Raw genomic sequence first — 18,065 nt, forward strand, 5'->3', positions numbered from 1 at the left:
TCTGTCTTATATTTCTTAGATTATAAGAGAATTTAGAAATCAATAGTGAAGCAAGGACTAAATCTACTCACAAGGATCTTACCCGGAGTATTGGAACAGTCTTTAAACTGGCCTTTTGCCTCCAATGCACCACAAAACCCGTCCATTTCAAGCTGTCAGAATATTTCTAATACCCCCTCCTCCCACAAAATGTCTTGTCATTCTGCTTAAAATCCTTCAGTGGCGCCACACTGCACATGGGATACAGTCCAAATTCCTTAAAGTGACAGAGAAGCCCCATAACCCACTGACTGACCAACTTTAAACCTTAAAACCAATTTCTCCTCCATTTTCCTTCCTAAGTACATTACTCTCCTGAAAAAATAGTGTCACATTTTGAGTACACTATGCACTCTCTTGTTTCCAAATTTCATTCTCTATCGAGTTTGAGGAGGCTTAGTAATTAACACCTTTTAAAAATTTTAAGGTTAAAACCAGATAAGACAGAGGTGCCAGATTCTGGTAGAGATTTTTTTTTTAATCAAATTTATTATTGCTAAAAGCTAGGTTGGAGGAAATGGCTATGGCAGGCAGTAAAATGGGTTTACCAAAATCCTCTGAACTTCATTTACCCCCATACCCCAAACTGCCAACTTCTGCAAAGCCACAGTCTGCCTTGCTAAGCTTATCTTATAGCGAAAGAGAATGCAAGGCTCAGGCAGCTTGGCCGGTTCCCAAGAGGAATAAGTGAGCTGAGCATCCCCAGTTCCTTTTTACAAACTTAGCCAGCATAAAACTTCCTTCTCCTTGTGGGGATGGAGAAGGAGATCCAGAGCATTACACTGGGGAAGTCTTTCTACTTGAAACCATTACTCTGAGCCTGGAAAATCCTTTACTCCCCTGTCTTTCTGTGGAATTCTGGCTACCCCTGCCCATCCAGCCTCACCGATATTTCTTCTTGTCTGTAGCTTTTCCTGGTCTGCTTATTCCCCATCTCCCCTAGACTCCTAACCAACTTAACTATGTTGTTTTCCATTACACTCCATGTTCACTCCATTCTAGGATGTGATGTCAATTTAGTGAAATGATTAGCTGGTCTGTGAAATCCTGAAGGTCAGGAGCTGTGTTATGCTTCACCAGTACCTAAGAGTGAGTTTAGAACCTTGTGGGCGCTTAATAAATAGAGATGTTTTCTAAAATACGTAAAAGGAAACTAAGTGAAAATTACTTACTTCGATGACTGCTTACTGGGTGCTAGCTGGGATGGAAAGTTGTTCCTATTAACTCGCCTAATCTACACAACAACTCTGAGAAACTGAAGCTATTACTGTCATCTTTCAGATGAAGGGAGAGGTTCATAGAACTTGGCCTAACTATCAGTGGAGCCGATATTCAAACCCAAGTTGGCCTGTTGTTCTTAGATGAACCCTTATACCTCCCTGATCCTTGGATCATCTGTAAACTGAGATTGTTTTTCAGAATATAAATTAAACAGATATAAAAGTCATAACATAAGGACAAAATCTCACACTCGTGTTTTTTTAGCCTTTTAAAATAAGTTTTTTTTTAAAGTCTGATTTTTTTTTCTTTTTTTTTAATGAAAGGTTTCTCTTTTAAATTTATTTATTTATTTATTTATTTATGGCTGTGTTGGGTCTTCGTTTCTGTGCGAGGGCTTTCTCTAGTTGTGGCAGGCGGGGGCCACTCTTCATCGCGGTGCGCGGGCCTCTCACTATCACGGCCTCTCTTGTTGCGGAGCACAGGCTCCAGACATGCAGGCTCAGTAATTGTGGCTCACGGGCCCAGTTTGCTCTGCGGCATGTGGGATCTTCACAGACCAGGGCTTGAACCCATGTCCCCTGCATTGGCAGGCAGATTCTCAACCGCTGCGCCACCAGGGAAGCCCTAAAACAAGTTTTTAAGTAGATAAGGGGGAGTATATATTTAGAAGTTAGCATTTTAATATTGACTTTTTAATGTTTTCATTGAGGAGACCTTATGTCTCATATCATTGAGAAGGTCTAATGTAAGTCACACAACATATGAATGGGTAACCCAGGTAGACTATAGGTTAAGCTGTCAGTCAACATATTTAATTTTAAGATTTATGCATTGCCCATTTAGTCTTATTTGGCAATATTCCTTCTTTTTTCCTGACCTCATTCATTCTGTATTTATCTTTTTCCCATATATCTTATTGGATTTATGTCTTTAATCTGATATATCTGAGCTCACCCAGCTGACCTCCAATCATTTTAGTCAATGTTTAGCTGTATGTGATAAAAATCTACCTCACCTTCAAAATACTCGGAGTAAATTATAAGGAATTATGAGATTTTCCTGGATCATTTACTGAGCTGGTTGCTAACAAATTTTTCTTAAATGATAGAACAATAATAACTGATGTGTATTGAATGCTAATCCTGCGACGAGTATCCTGCTAAGTGCTATGTATGCATTTTTTTCTAGAAATCTTCACAACAACTGTGTGGGTTAGTCACTAGTCTTCCCCATTTTCAGATGAGACAACAAAACTTCAGAGAGAACTTAAGCAACTTACCCAGGGCAACACTGACTGAGTGGCAGCGTTAGAATTCAAGCTTTTGCTGACTCACTCTCAATTCTTGCATTTTTACACTGTGTTACCAGAAGTATAATTCTCACTTTCTGGAAGCTGAACATTGTCTTCAGAGAGAGACAGAATTGAACTGAATTCTATCTTTACAAATAACAAGCTCTGCAACCCTAGCTCTGTTACTCAATCTCTCTACCACTTCCTTTATTTGCCTGTTGAATGGGCCTGATGCCTATATCATGGGGTTACTTTATTAAAAGCCCTGGTACAGAAGGAGCTTAGTGTTGTACCTGGTATTTGGTGGATGTTCAGTAAATGCTAAATCCCTTTTTCTTTCCCTCACAGAGAAAAATAATATTCCCTATGTTTCCAAAGCTTTTCCGTATTTTTTTATTTGAGCCCCTAAGATCCCTGGTATAACAAGGATTATTATTTCTGTTTTACAGTAGAGAAAATAAGGGCTCAGAAAAGTCAAAGGGCTTAGTTTTGGTCATACACACCTCGTCAGGAACAGAGCAAGGGCTTTATGTTTCTCACTCCTTTTCAGTACACAATATTTACCTCTCGAAAAACAAGTACACTGAAGGCAGAAGGAAGGACATTGATAAAATCTAAAAGGTTCCTATATGAAAAAATGTTCTGCAAAAAGATATTCGCTCAGTCTTCTAACCCTCCTTTCCCTGAGAGGCAAAAATCTAGAAAGAACTCAGGAAGGAAGAGTAAGATCCATTAGGAAGATTGTTCCCTTTGCTCAGGGAAGGCCATAATTGAGTTGACATTTAATAGTATTTGCTTATTTCAGAGCTGCAGATACTCAGCTTTTAGTGAGGACTGTTTTGTAATAGGTTAGAGGCTGCATTGCATATTATCAGAATGAGTAAACTTAGTTGCCAGGAGTGATCTTGCTGATCCTTGTTAATGAAAAGCAGGGAAGTCCCCTTATAAAATGCATTGTTAAATTGTGGATCTGTTTACCATTACCTGTTGACCATCCAGCAAATGGCACTTTGAAACAGACTTTCTTTCTTTGATCACCACATAGCACCCTAAAATACTTAAAACATATAAACTGGAAGTAGAAATGGTTAATGCAATCTGCTCATAATCCTGCAGTTTGCATTTAGGCTTTCCGAACCATTCCCGTCCTCTTACTCATCATGCAAGTGAGACAGTCATGTGTGGGTGGATCATCTCCCATAATTACCTAGGATTCTCTCCTTGCTTCTCCACTGGGCTCCGGAAAGTTGGAGGGTGATAGTAAAAGATTGCTTGTGAATCTGGACCTTAGAGTAAAGGCTCACTTATTTAGAATGATAATTTGCTCCTAGCTCTGGACCTCGAAAGATTACTTTTATTCATATTAAGACAGTGAGTCACATCACATTCCCCATGAGCTGGGATGCAGAGCCCATTTTCCTCTCTCCATTGTACAGAAGACTTAAATCACAGTTTCTTTTTCAATCCCCCACTGATAGTACAATATGGGATTTTTCTGTATTAAGAAACATAGGTCAATAAAGGCCACGGTTTGGTTGATTCTTGTAATTTTCCTAATTCCATCACAATAGCTTGGGCCAATATTCTTTAATTCCAGTTCTGTGACTTTACCATAGAAGTAGTGTTACCTAATGGCTGTGCTTTTGTCTCCTGTTTTTGAAAGAGCAATTCTTTTGTTACATTTGAAAGGACTTAAAAATGAGAAACCTAAGGATTAACTTTTTAATTAGATATAATGATTAGAAACTCTTCATCACAGCAGTTTTCCTTTCATTATGAAAGGAAAGTTGACAGTTTCTGGGCAATTAATGTTCATTGAAATGTTTTTTAAATGAAATTATTGCTGAGTAAAAGGATATCAAAAAGCATACGACATGATTAAGGGCCTTGCTTTTTGACTTTTTTATGGGGAAAGACTGCTGATTTAAAAAGAATCCTGAAGACAACAAAACATTGTATTTCTGCACAGGAGTAATATTTAAGTCTCAGTGCTTGTAAAACTGAACATCACAAAAGCTTCACCCCACTCGAAATGTTTGCAATCCCTATGCTAACTGACCTTTGATCACATCAACATAGTTCAGTGAAATCAAATTTGCAAGGCTTATTTTGGTGAAACCCATTATTTGTGATGATGGTGCTGGACTTTCAACTTTGGAATAGTTTACCTGTTACTGTCTTGACTTCACAGTATAATTTCAAATGATTTAGTTCATTTAATTGGGGGTTTTGCCATTGATGTATTAACATTCCATATACAACTTCATTTTGGGATGAATAGGCCTGAACCTCATGAGCGCTGAGAATAAATGCTTTTCATGACTCTGAGACTTAGATTTATCTCTTGTTCTAGCCCAAAATCACCTGGTTCTTGTATATAAATCCTACCTGAACTCCCTGCATCTGCAGTACTTACCTCTCTAGTCTCTTGACAAATAGCTATAAATATTCTTTCAATAAAAAATATTCTCTCCTTATAGATTTTTATTGCCTAAAGTATCAAACAGATATTTATCATTCTTACCCTGGAAGCCTTCTGTACTATCTCCTTCCTGATAGCATTCATGATATTAATGATAATGATAATAATGTTGATGACACCCAACATTTATTTATTATTACTTATTCTAAGAAGTGTTAAGTATAAGTAATTCATTCAATCCTCACAATAATCCCAGGAGATTGATAACATTATTGTTCATTATTATTATTCCCAATTTACAAAGGGGAAAACTGAGGCTTGGCAAGGTTAACTAATTTTCCCAAATTTACTCAGTAAATAATTAATGCAGCAGACACAGACCCATTTATTTTCCCCCAGCAAGATTTTTTATTAATTGCTGTTGTTCCCTGCCTGTAAGCTTTACTAGAATCAAGGACGGTCTCCCTCTTCATACTATTTTTTTTTTAATCCAAACTCTATTCCTTTGCTTTTTCATCTAATCCTTGCCCCTTGCCTGCCCTAGTAATCCAGGCTTACCTCTTATTGGCTCTCACCTGACCCCAGTTGTCTCATCACATAAGTTGGAAACCTCAAAGTCATTATTAATACTACCCTCTCCTTCCATGTGAAACAGACCAATAAGATATTTCTGAGTGTGTGTGTGTGTGTGTGCGCGTGTGTGTGGGACAGGGAGCAGGAGAGAAATATGAGGGGGAAGACAGGAGAGAGGTGGAGATAAGGGAGAAAGAAAGGAGAAAAAAGAGATGGGAGGAGTGGGAGAGGTAGGGAAGGAGAGAGAGGCTGAGACAGAGAGACACTTATGCAAACAGACATGTTGCTACCCAGTGGAGATGTATCGATTAGAGGAAGGAAATGAGAGGGCAGACTTCCAGGGAGCTTTACTTTAGGGCCATTTTGATATCTTAAAAGAGTTGAGACAAGAAGTGAATCTGTAAAAAAATTCTTTGGTGTTAACAGAGCAAAAGAATATTCCTAAGAAGACCAATGCTTTAGTCCTGGCCCTGCCACTATCTAATTGCATAATCAAAGGTACATCAGTCTGGGTCTCAGTTTCCTGTCTGTAAAATGGACACAACCATCCCAGCCTCATGGGATTGTTTTAAGAATCAAATGAAATACTTATATGATGAAGAAAATGTAATGGAGATCAGGTTCTTGAAGTGCTTATGAACTAGTGAAATGATAAATATCTGACATATGGACAGAGCTTAGCATTACACAGAAATAAAAATATGTTTAGGTAAAGAAGAAAGTTAATAGCTAATGATTATTTATTGGGTGCTTATTTTATGTTAGTCACATAAGCCGACTCATTTAATCTTCACAACAACCACATGGCATAAATACCATTCTCAAACCCATTTTACAGAAGAGAAAACCGAGGTCCAGCATGTAGAGTAACCTGATCAAGGTCATGCAGTTAGTTAAAAAGCAGTCTAACTAGGATTCTAGCCCAGGAAATCTGACTCCAGATCTTATACTCTTAACTATCCTCTCTGCCTCTTCGATGAGATGGGAAAGAATAGGCATTGCTTGCAGAGGAGAAGCTCTTTGCTGCCAGTAAGGAGATTCTACCACCACAAAGCCCACCAACACAGTTCCTCTGCATGGCTGAAGGGCACCTCTGTGTCAGGTATACCTCTCAACAGTGTACCCTGCCCTCCCTTAGCTACTTCCATATTGGCTATCAAAGCACTTAGGCTATTAAAAAAGTTTGGAAAAAAAATTGAGTAACTGTGCTGTATAAATCCTGCTTTTCAAAACCTTGGAAAATAGAAGTGTATTAGGCATGTTGAAAGTGCAATTTAAAAGACTTTCTATTTCCAATTGAGATTTTTCTGCTTGGGTATGCTTAAGCAACATGGAAATAAGAGATTTCAATCAGGTGTACTTACAAGTTCTTTCACGTTCTAGTTAATTCGGCAATGCCTTCATTATGATCAGAGTACCTTAACCTGTCATGTGATTATTTTTCTCTAGGCTGTTTACTAGAGTGAACCACAAGGCTAAGAGTACCATAAAAGCAAATTCATTCCAGAGAGTTATTGATTTTTTTCCCCCTCTTGCATTCCTATTACAACACGAGAAGCCCTAACCACCTCCCTCTTCTATTTAATATGCCGTGATTTTTTAAAAGCATCATAGTGAGGCATCACTGGAAGCTACTGCGAGACCTTGAGCATTTCAACCTTTGAGACCATGCTAGGTCTATATTACTACTGCACATACTGCAAGGACAAAATGCAGTGGAGAACTTGGAAGGGAGAGAGGTTAAGTAATCTGAGAAGGTTAAAAAATGGTAATGGTAGTAAACTGATCTATGCTGATAAGAACTGAGAGTGGTAAAACCTAAGTTCAAGTCCTGTATCAGCCATTTATTGATAGTGTGATTTGCATGCCTGTCATTTAACCGTTCAGTGTATCTGTTACCTCAATTTAAAGTGGCTGTGTTAATTCTGGCTATACATACACCATAAGGTTTTTGCAATAATCAAATTCATTCATTTATTCAACATACATTCATTAAACACCTATCTCATTGCTGGACACTGTACGTACAGGTATAAAATGATAAACAGAAGAGCTCTTCTCTATCCATAATAGGGTAGTCCAACAATAATCTAGAAGTCACAGAAAAGATTTATAAACTAGGTTCTATGAAAAATCTATGATGGTATATCCTGATCAAGGTCTAGGGCAGACGTTCTTAACTGGGTATGATTTTGAACCCCCCAGGGGACATTTGGCAATGTTTGGAGACCTATTTGGTTGTCACAACTGGGGGAGGGGAGGGCTACTGGCATCTAGTGGGTATAGGACAGGAATACTGCTAAGCCTCCTACAGTGCACAGTAGAACTGAGATTTGAAGGATAAGTGGGAGATAATTCTGGAGAAGAGGTGGGAGAAAATTTGAGGCAGGGTAACTAGCACTGACATGAGAATGCACTTCATCATAGCCTAAGTACTAGGAGCAGGACTGTGGAGCTGGGGAAAAGAGTGGGGGGAGGTAGCACAAGATGACATTGGTGAAAGACCAAGGGGTAAGGCCATGCAGGGCCGGGAGGGTCATGATGAAGTGGATATTGTGGGTTACCGTGCATCTGTCTTGAGCGACTGAGTGAAAGAAGCTGGGATTTACCGGATGAGGAAATGAAAGAGAAGCAGATTTGAGGGGGAGGAAGGAGGATAAGAGCTCAGAGTTTGAAGGCGTTCAGTCTGAGATGTCTGTGAGATATTTGAGTGGAGATGACCAGCAGGCAGCAGGATATCCAATTCAGGAAAGAAATCTGGGCCAAGAATATAAATGAGGTATCCACTGGCATACTAATATTTAAATGAGTAGAAAGAGAGAGGGTAAAAAGTAAAAGGAAAGAGAATTCCTAGCTGTGAAAGTGCTTTGTCTTTCGAAACATGCTTTACAAATATAAGGAATTCCTGTTATTATAAACATCAAGTACAATGCTTTTAACATCCATCCATTTATTTAACAAACCTTTGCTCTCCTTCGTTATATGCTAGGTAATGTGCTAGGGCCCGGGGTAAAAAGATGAATAAGATTGACCTTGCTCTCAGAAGGAGTCAAGAAAGCAAGTGGGTGGAGGGGAGACAGAAAATTCTTTCCTTTTTTTTAACCTTTTATTTTATATTGGAGTATAGGTGAAAAACAATGTTGTGTTAGTTTCAGGTGTACAGCAAAGTAACTCGGTTTTACATACACATGTATCTATTCTTTTTCAAATTCTTTTCCTATTTATGTTGTTATATAATATTGAGCAGAATTCCCTGTGCTATACAGTAGGTCCTTGTTGGTTAGACAGTAAATTCTTAATACTGTCCTGTAAATGAGTTTGTGTAGCTTTCCTTCTGTCAGGAGAGTCCAGAGGAGAAGGGCTGGGGTCTCTTGAAGTGGGCAGAGATGAGGAAGACAGATTTGATCTGCCCCGTAGTTCTATCCCGGGTTGGCCCTGGCCTGAGGTTCACCTCTGGCCTGAGGTTTACATGCTGTGACCTAGCATTTGGTAGAACTACGTTCAAAGAAGACCTGTTGTCCTGCCTGCTTCAGTCAGCTTCTCTTTCTCTCCCTTATAGAACTGGGCTTATGATTCCAAAGACTGCAGAGTGTATGGAATAGCACTTTACCACAATGACTTGCATCTCTTAAGCACATACGAAATATACTGACTGATTGATCAAATATATAGCACACTTCTCTATTGTATGAAGTTTGGTATCCCACAGGTCATATCATGCCCTCTGGAACACTATTGCATACAGTAAAAGTTCATGCTCTCTTTTATTTTGGTAAAGTCGTGTGAGTCTTACCCCATCAAAAAAAGAAGTGTCACTCTTCTTAAATAGGAGAAAATGGGTCAGATATGAGCTTACGATAAGAGCCATGGCCAAACTCACCAGAGATCTTTGGAAATACAGAAGATTTGGGTAAATATACTAACGTATGTTTTTGAAGTTTTAATATGCTTTTATCTATTTTAGGCCCTATTAATAAAAATGATGTCAAGTGAACCCTGAAAGAGTCTGTGATGTTCCAGGCTCTGTGCTGGCGCTGACTGTACACTGGCTTCTCTTTTCTGACCCTACAGTTTAGTTGGGGAGACTAGAGGTTAAAAGTAAATAAATCAATATATTCCAAATTAAGATAGGAACCATGATGGAAAGAAACAGGCTTCAGGGAGAAAGAACATTAGGAGGATACACATTTAGACTGGGGTGTGGTTGTCAGGAAAGGTGAATCTGCAAGTACCTAAGTATTTACTGATCACTGGTCAAACGTGTGTTGAACAAAGAGCCAAAAAATATGAATTTATCTTAGGTCTTCTTTCTTTATTACTTGCTTACTATTTAATTCTTACTTATTAAATAGGTAAGTTAAAATAAAGTTAATTTCACAAAGAATAACAGTGATAACTGTATGCTAGGCTCCGCTCTAAAGTTTTACAAATATTAACTCATTTAATCCTCAACAGTCCTATGAGATAAGTACTGTTATAATCTCTATTGTATAGATGAGCAACAGGAACACAGGAGAAACTAAGGAACTTGTCCAAGGTCACATGGCTGGTACATGGTGAAGGAAGTTACATTGGCCTCTGTGGACCTATTTATCTGTAAATTGAGAATAATACTTTCATGGGAATAAGATGGGTGCTGCATGGGAAAGTAGTTTTTTAAGAAGTACAATGGTAGATTTCTAGCTTTATGATTTTAATACCAATTACAATGTCACTATTACAACATACAATTTCGTATGTGCTTAGGCTCTGAACGTGAAACATTGTGAGGAAACCAGAAATTTTAAGATGGAGGAGCCCAGCCTCAAGAGTTTACTGTTTTACTAGAGAGATTATCAGCATGCACGATAATGTACAATTCAAAATTACATGGGATATTTTTGCTAAATTTAAGGCCATAGTTGTAAATGCTTAGTTGAGAGAAAAATGGGATTATTGAGGATTAAAATCTATCCATAGGTCGCTGAATTATAGCTCTGAAGGACACTTGAGAGATGGTTGAGTCTAACTTCTGTATTTTGTAGATGAGTAATTGAAGCTTGTCAAGGCAAAATGACTGAACCAAGATCTTACTGCTAATTAGGGCAAGAATCATAACTAAGAGTAAGGCCCCTGGATATGAAATCTCAGCCCTTTCCTCTGGTTAAACTTTTTTATATTCTTTGCTTCCCTTCCTGTGGGAAGGTCAGTGCTTTCTAACCCCCTCTCCATCTCAGGCAGATGGATCGAACTACAAGATTATAACATTAAATGATAACAGAAATTGTCACTTTGGATAAAGTCCAGGAGATTGAGACTTTCTGATGGTTTCTCTAGGAACTTTTTAAGGAAATTAAATAAATGGCTTCAGTGAAGTCTATTGATATTCCATGAACTGCACATATTTAAGATGTACAAATTGATGTTTTGACATATGAAACCATCCATTCACGATAATGAACATAACATATCCTTCACCCTCAAAAGTTTCTTCATGCCTCTTTGTAATCTCTTCATCCAACTCCCTCCCCCTGCCCACTGTACCTCCCCATTCCCAGTTTCTCCTTTCTATCCCTATAGGTTAGCCTGCATTTTCTATAATTTTATATAAATGGGACCATATTATTATTTGGTCCATATTATTATATGGACCAAATATATTTGTATATTATTTCTCTTCTTTCATTCAGCATAATTATTTTTAGATTCATCCATGTGTTATGTGTATCAGTAGGTCATTCCTTTTTAGTGCTGAATAGTATTCCATTGTTTGGATATATCACAATTCACTTATCCACTCACCTGTGGTTTTCAGTTTTTTGCTATTACAAATAAAGCTGCTATAAATATTTGCATATGTCTTCAAATAAACATATGCTTTCATTTCTCTTGGATAAATATCTAGGAGTAGAATGGTTAAATCATGGTAGGTGCATGTTTAACTTTTCAAGAACCCACTGAACTGTTTCCAAAGGGAAAGTAGCATTTATATTCCTACCAGCAGTGTATGAGAAGTGCAGTCTTCCACATCTTTACCAACTCTTGATATGGTCAGTCTTTTTTAATATCATTCATTCTAATAATTAGTGTGAGTATTTTAATTTTTATTTCTCTAATAAATCACAATGTTGATACTCTTTCACATGCTTGTTTGATACATATATATCTTCATTGATGGCGTCTGTTAAAATGTTTTGCTCATTTTTAATTGGATTGTTTTATTACTGAGTTTTGAGAGTTCTTTATATACTTTAGAAACAACTCCTATGTTAAATATATAGTTTATAAGTTTTGCTTTCATTCTATGACTTGTCTTTTCATTCTCTTAACAGTATTTCAAGAAACAAAATTTCCCATTTGTTGATGTCCAATTTTTCAATTTTTTTCTCTTATGGTTGTACTTTTGGTGTTGTATCTAACCTTTAGATCACAAAGATTTTCTATGTTTTCTTTTAGAAGTTTTATTTAGGCTTTACATGTAGGTCTATAATCTATTTTGAGTTTATATGTAGTAAGAGGTATACATCAAAGTTTGTTATTTTACATATGGATATCTAATTGTTTCAACATCATTTGTTGAAAAGATTACCTTTTCTTTATTGAACTGACCTTGCACCTTTGTTGAAAATCAGTTGGCTATCGATGTGTGGGTTGATTCCTGTAGTCTCTATTCTGTTCCATTGACCTATTTATTTATCTTTATACCAGTGCCACACTGTTTTGATTACCTTAGCTTTATAATAAGTCTAGAAAACAGGTAGTATTTTTTTCTCCAATTTTATTTTTCCTTTTCAAAATTGTTTTGGCTACTCTAAATTCTTTGAATTTCCATATGATTTTAGAATTGGCTTGTCAGTTTCTCTAAAACAAACAAATAAGCAAACAAACAAATAACCTTGTTGGGGTTTTGACTGGGTATGCATTGCACTGAACCTATAAATTAATTTTCAGTGTATGACATCTTAAAAATAGTGAGTCTTATTACCCAAGAACTTTATATCTCTCCATTTATATGTCTTTAATTTCACTGAGGAAAGGTTTGTGGTTTGCAGTGCACATGGCTTACAAATGTTTTATAAATTTATCCCTAAGTATTTTATATTTTTTACCCTATGGTAAATAGTATTATCTTTGTTTCACCTTCCATTTATTTATTGCTAGTAAAGAGAAATATAGTTGGTCCTTGTACACTGATCTTGTATTCTGCAGCCTTGCTGAACTCATTTGTAAATTCTAAAGTTTACTTTAGAGCCTATGAGATTTTCTACATAGACAGTTATGTCAAATATAAAGAAAGATACTTTTATTTTTTCCTTTCCAATACTTATGTCTTTTTCTTGACTTGTTAACTGTCTAGAACCTTCTAGACAATGCTGAACAGAAGTGGTGAAAAGGGACATCCTTATCTTGTCCTGAGATTTTTTTTCTTATCCAGGAATTGATACTGGATTTTACAAAATGTTTTCTCTGTGCCTATTGACCATATGGTTGGTTGGTTGGTTGGTTATTTTCTTTAAATGTTTGTAACATGATGAATTATATTAAGTCATTTTCAGAGGTTAAACCTACTTGATTATGATGCATTACCCCCTTTATGTATTGGTGGATTCAATTTGCTAAAATTTGTTTAGAACTTTTTTCATATATACTAATGAGGGCATATGAATATTTGCTTTTCTTGTAATATCTTCATCTGGTTTGGTACCAGGGTAATACTGTCCTCAAAAAACAAGTTGTAAAGTATTTTTTCCTCTTCAGCTCTCTGAAAGAATTTGTATAGAATTTTTTTTTTTTCCTTAAATAAAATTCATCAGAAGCCATCTGGGCCTGGAGTTTCCTGGTGGTTAGGTTTTTAATTAAAAATTCCATATCTTTAATAGATATATGGTATGGCTATTTAGGGTACTTATTTTTCTTGAGTGACCTTTGGTAATTTATATCTCTCAAGGAATTTGTCTGTTCCATATAAGGCGTCAAATTTATTGGCATAAAGTTGTTTTTAAGATTTCCTTATTAGCCCTTTAATGGCTGTAGAATCCATAGTGACGCAACCTCTCTTATTTCTGATTTTGATAATTTATTTCTTCTCTCTTTCCTCACTAGTCTTGCTAGAGGGTTATCAATTTTATTGATATTCTCAAAAAAACTAGCTGTTAGTTTTATTTATTTTCTCTATTTTCCCTTCTAATCTTTTAACTTTTCTGCTTTGTTTGATTTTAATTTGCTATATTTTTTTTATTTTAATAAGGTGCAAGCTGAGATCATTAATTTGAGACCTTCTTTCTTTTCAAATATAGGTGTTTAGTGATATATATGTTCCCTTAATTACTGCTTTAAAGACATCTAACAAATGTTGATATGTTGTGGTTTTATTTCATTCAGTTCAAAATGTGTTCTAACTTACTTTTGATTTCTTCTTTGACCAATGGGTTATTTAAGAGTATGTCATTTAGTTGTAAAATATTTGGGGAATTTTCAGAAATTGTTATATTGTTGATTTCTAACTTAATTTTACTATGATCAGAGAATATGTTTTCTTTGACCTGAATCTTTTTAAATTTATTAAAATTTGACTTATGGCTCAGAATATGTTCTACCTTGGTAAGTGTTCGTGAGCACTTGAAAAGACTGCTGTTGTAGGGTGAAATGTTTTTTAAAGGTATATTAGCCTAAATCGATGGATGTTTTTGTAAAGGTTTTCTATATCCTTATAGATTTTGCCTGCGTATTCTATCAATTATTCAGAGTAGGATAATAAAGTCACCAACTATAATTATGAATTTCTCTATTTCTCCTTGTTGCTTTGGTTTCTCCAGAAAACCAATTTTATATCCTCAATTCTGCAAGTCCACTGGGTTTCAACTGGATCCACTCTCCTGCAATGTGACCTAGACATTCAAGGTTGTAAATGGGGCAATCATAAGACTTATCTTGTTTCCTGTCTCTTAGAGTTCACTACTTTTTGTTCTCTGATGTCCATTTTTGAAACTCATTGTTTCATATATTTTGTTCATTTTTTTTTTTTCAGATAGGAATGTAAATCTAAGCCCTGTTACCCCATTTTTATTTTGTGAAGTTATATTTAAACCAGTCACCAGCAGAAAGCATTCAAATGTAGACCTTTTGAGCATGGCAATAGTACCAACCATATAAAAAGTACTTTTAGACATTCTGAGGCCTGTAATCTAATTTAGAGCATGGCAGTATATTTAGATATGATTGACATATGGCCTAGTGACTAAGGGTTTAACAGAAAAATGGTAGCCATTACATATCAGACATTGTGCTAGCAGGAAAAAAAATACGTACAACATTCTACTTTGCGGGCAGAGGCAAATGCACACTGAGTTGTTCTTGAAAAGAAGCAGAGAATTGAAATTATATAATATTTATCTTTGTACTCTGTGTTTCTAGCACAGTGCTTAGCACATAGTAGAGCTCAATAAATGTTTGTTAAACTGAGCAAAATTGAATTATGTCAAATATTAGATCAAGTAAGACTCATGGTGGACTCCATTTGAATACCAAAGGTAATAGACTTTAGAACTTATAAAAGTGATGGGGCATGAGTGCAAAACACGCTATATGTACCTAATAAAAACTAAATAATTAAGCAATATGACCTAAATGATTGAGCCACCTAAAGCCTCCAAAAGTATATCAATGTTCCTATTTTAAAGAGTGAGGAATAAATATATGAAATTTACTATCCCATGAGGTTTAGTTTCCCTGAATTTATGCACACTGATGCTCTAAGAATTAGTTAAAGCTAAAATTGATTAGCATTAGGAATAGGAAGCTACTGACTTTTTATTCAAGAATAATAATTTTATTTAATAATTGTTACTTGGCTCCAGTAACAATCCTGAGTATTAAGCTTTCTTGGTGTCATGTTCTTTCCAAAACACTAGTAATGATCTTTCTCACTCTGTGCCTTTGTTCTACCTTTTCTTACTCAGGAATGTCCCCTATCTATCTCTACATGTCCAAATTTTACCCTGACTTCAAGCTCTAGCTAAGTGCTAAATCTTCTGGAAGCTGCCCTAATTTTCCCAATTAATGTAATTTTTCTTTTTCATTGTTTTGTGAATAGTTTATACTACCTCTTTTATGGCACTTATCCTTTTTTAACTTGTCTTTTTGTTATTTGTGCCCATGTATCATCCCTTCAATTAAACTCTAAGTTCCTTAAAGACAAAATCAACATCTGATATCCATTTGCCCATAATACAATGAAAAAGTATAGCACATGGGAGATGCTTGATATGCTTGTTGGATCAATAAATAAATGAATGAATGCATGACTCCAAGGGCATTTTTAATGTAGAGGTTCTACATGCAGAGACTGTGGATTCTCTATCCTTTTATCAAAGAGTAAGGAAAGAAGGATCTTTTAAAAGATGCTGCTTAAATGAAAAGCAGAAGGGATCTGATGAACAAGAGATAGAAGTAGTCGAAGGCATTACAGAAGACCTAGAGGTTGGGGTCTGGAATAATGATGAACATTTGCTCAAGGAATTCAGAAAGAATAGATTAGAATTTTGGAGGATAACTTAGAAAACAACTTTTATTTTCCTGTTGTTTGATAAGAAATACAGAACATCTAGTGAAGGAGTATTTTCTGGGAGTTGTGGGCTGGCTGGTTGACAGTGCATGAGGAAGAAGCATGTGGTTGGGGCAGATGGAAGAGTATAAGGGCAGGAATGAAGGCAGAGGAGGGTCTGTGGGTGTGAGTTGAACAGAACACCATGAATGAGAAAAAGAGAAGGTTGGTTGAATTGATATTGAAAAATAAACTGTCTAATGGCAATAACCTTATGGTGTGTACTCATGAAATATTAAGGAAAAACAATCTCCTTACAAATTAGCCCAGGTGAAATTTTGTAAGATCAATTCTACTTGCAATTCCTTCAATTCCAAATTGAAAAGTAATTGAGATAAGGGGAAAACTTTGCCTTTGAGACTTTCACGCCACCAGGTCATTAGTATGAACTAATCCACCATCACCAGGGTACAAATGCAGAAAAACTAGGTAACCCAAATCATGAAGCTCTTCTAAAAATAATACAGCAAAAATCCTTCATTTATGTTATCACACTGTTTCCTACAGTTTGTACCTTGTTTTACACTCCTTGGATTTTCTAGGTCAATTAAAAGCACAATTTATTCATTATGCTGTGTGTTGCCCTCAGTTTACCCCTTACCTCTAGAAATACTTGAATAAATATCTCCATTGTTGGCTGCGTAACTAGCCCTGAGAGCATAGATTCCTTTGGAACTTCAAAGTGCTCGGTACCTTACAAGGTGCATTACCGCCAGCCTCAATGATCCCACAGAGTCTGTGGGGCAGGGGGGAGGGGGGAGGTTAGTGGACCCTTGCCTTGTAGGCTTAAGTTAAGGAACACTCAGAAGATGTTGCTATATTCTGTTGTTCAGATTTTATTTAGTGCTTATACCTTTTTTGTTAAAGTGTGCAAGCAATTTCTCTGGGATTAACACGTTCCAATTATGTGTAGCCCACTCTCAGTTCCCAAGAATATGTGAAGGTTCAATTATCCTGGCATTATTTATGTAAATTCTACCTAGAAGAAATAAATATGACTCTTACCTAATATATAAGACAACAGAAAGACCTTCTAATTACTCTTAAATTTTAAGATAAATAATTGACTGCATTTTATGCTCACGAACTTTCTGGCTAGTCTTTAGAAATAATCCCAGATAAATAACTCTGTAGTTAATAAAGACAGTAATACTCTGTAGATGGAAAACATATCACATCTAGATCATAACTAAACTGAGAGGAGAGTTGGACGTATTAAATGACACTGTGAGAAGGCATGTGTTTCACACAGAGCAGACAAGTGTACACACCTGCCTATGTACATATATGTGCATATGTAACCCACTCCCTTCAATTCTACTTTTCACAAGCTGCTCAAATTCTACCTCCATGGCCTGCCACCCAAATCTTCTGGTGGAAATATTTTTTTACATCTCTCTCCCTCCTACTTCTTTCCCCCCACACACTTATGGTATGTGCAGTTTCGCCAGACCCATGTAAAGACAGGGGAACACTGATGGGATTGCTTTTCACAAGTGTGGGAACGAAAATCCTTCCCAATGAAAACATCTGTCTCTGTTCAAGTCATGCCCAGTTATCCCCCAAAAGAAATGTTCTGATTAACATTTTTTTTTAAGTCTTAAGATAGCAGTTTGTGTAGCAGATCTAATTAAGAAGTTTATGTAACAGATCTGCAGGGTTTTTTTTTCCTCCTTCAACTGGGTTCTTTGAGCTCAGTTTGAGTGTTACTAGCTTTCGCCATGCAACGGCAAAGTGCTTCCCGGGCTGAAAATTATCAGCTTCTGTGGGATACTATTGCTTCCTTAAAACAATGTGAACAAGCTATGCAACATGCATTTATACCGGTAAGGAAAATTTCCTTTTATTTTCCTAGGGATTCTTTTATTTTTCTCCTATTTTTTCCTTTACAGCTATAGATAAATGGCATGTATTCTATGTATTTAAAGATGTGGTAT

General features: G+C 36.3%; 1 protein-coding gene across 19 annotated transcripts in view; it reads left to right on the top strand.

Annotated features, from left to right (window-relative positions):
* DLG2 (discs large MAGUK scaffold protein 2) overlaps window positions 1-18,065 on the top strand; it is a 2,066,111-nt gene that overhangs the window by 1,253,812 nt on the left and 794,234 nt on the right. For 3 of the 19 annotated variants that reach the window (XM_082410119.1, XM_082410122.1, XM_082410124.1), the window contains exon 1: window positions 11,194-17,954. The exons of the other annotated variants lie outside the window; for them this stretch is intronic. In XM_082410119.1, coding sequence (XP_082266245.1) covers window positions 17,850-17,954 — 105 coding nt within the window. In that variant the 5' untranslated portion in view covers window positions 11,194-17,849. Of the gene's footprint in view, window positions 1-11,193; window positions 17,955-18,065 lie in introns of those variants that run through there. 19 annotated transcript variants of the gene reach the window in all.

Source organism: Balaenoptera physalus (genome assembly GCF_965194825.1).
Source record: "Balaenoptera physalus genome assembly, chromosome: 10".
Lineage (NCBI taxonomy): Eukaryota > Metazoa > Chordata > Mammalia > Artiodactyla > Balaenopteridae > Balaenoptera > Balaenoptera physalus.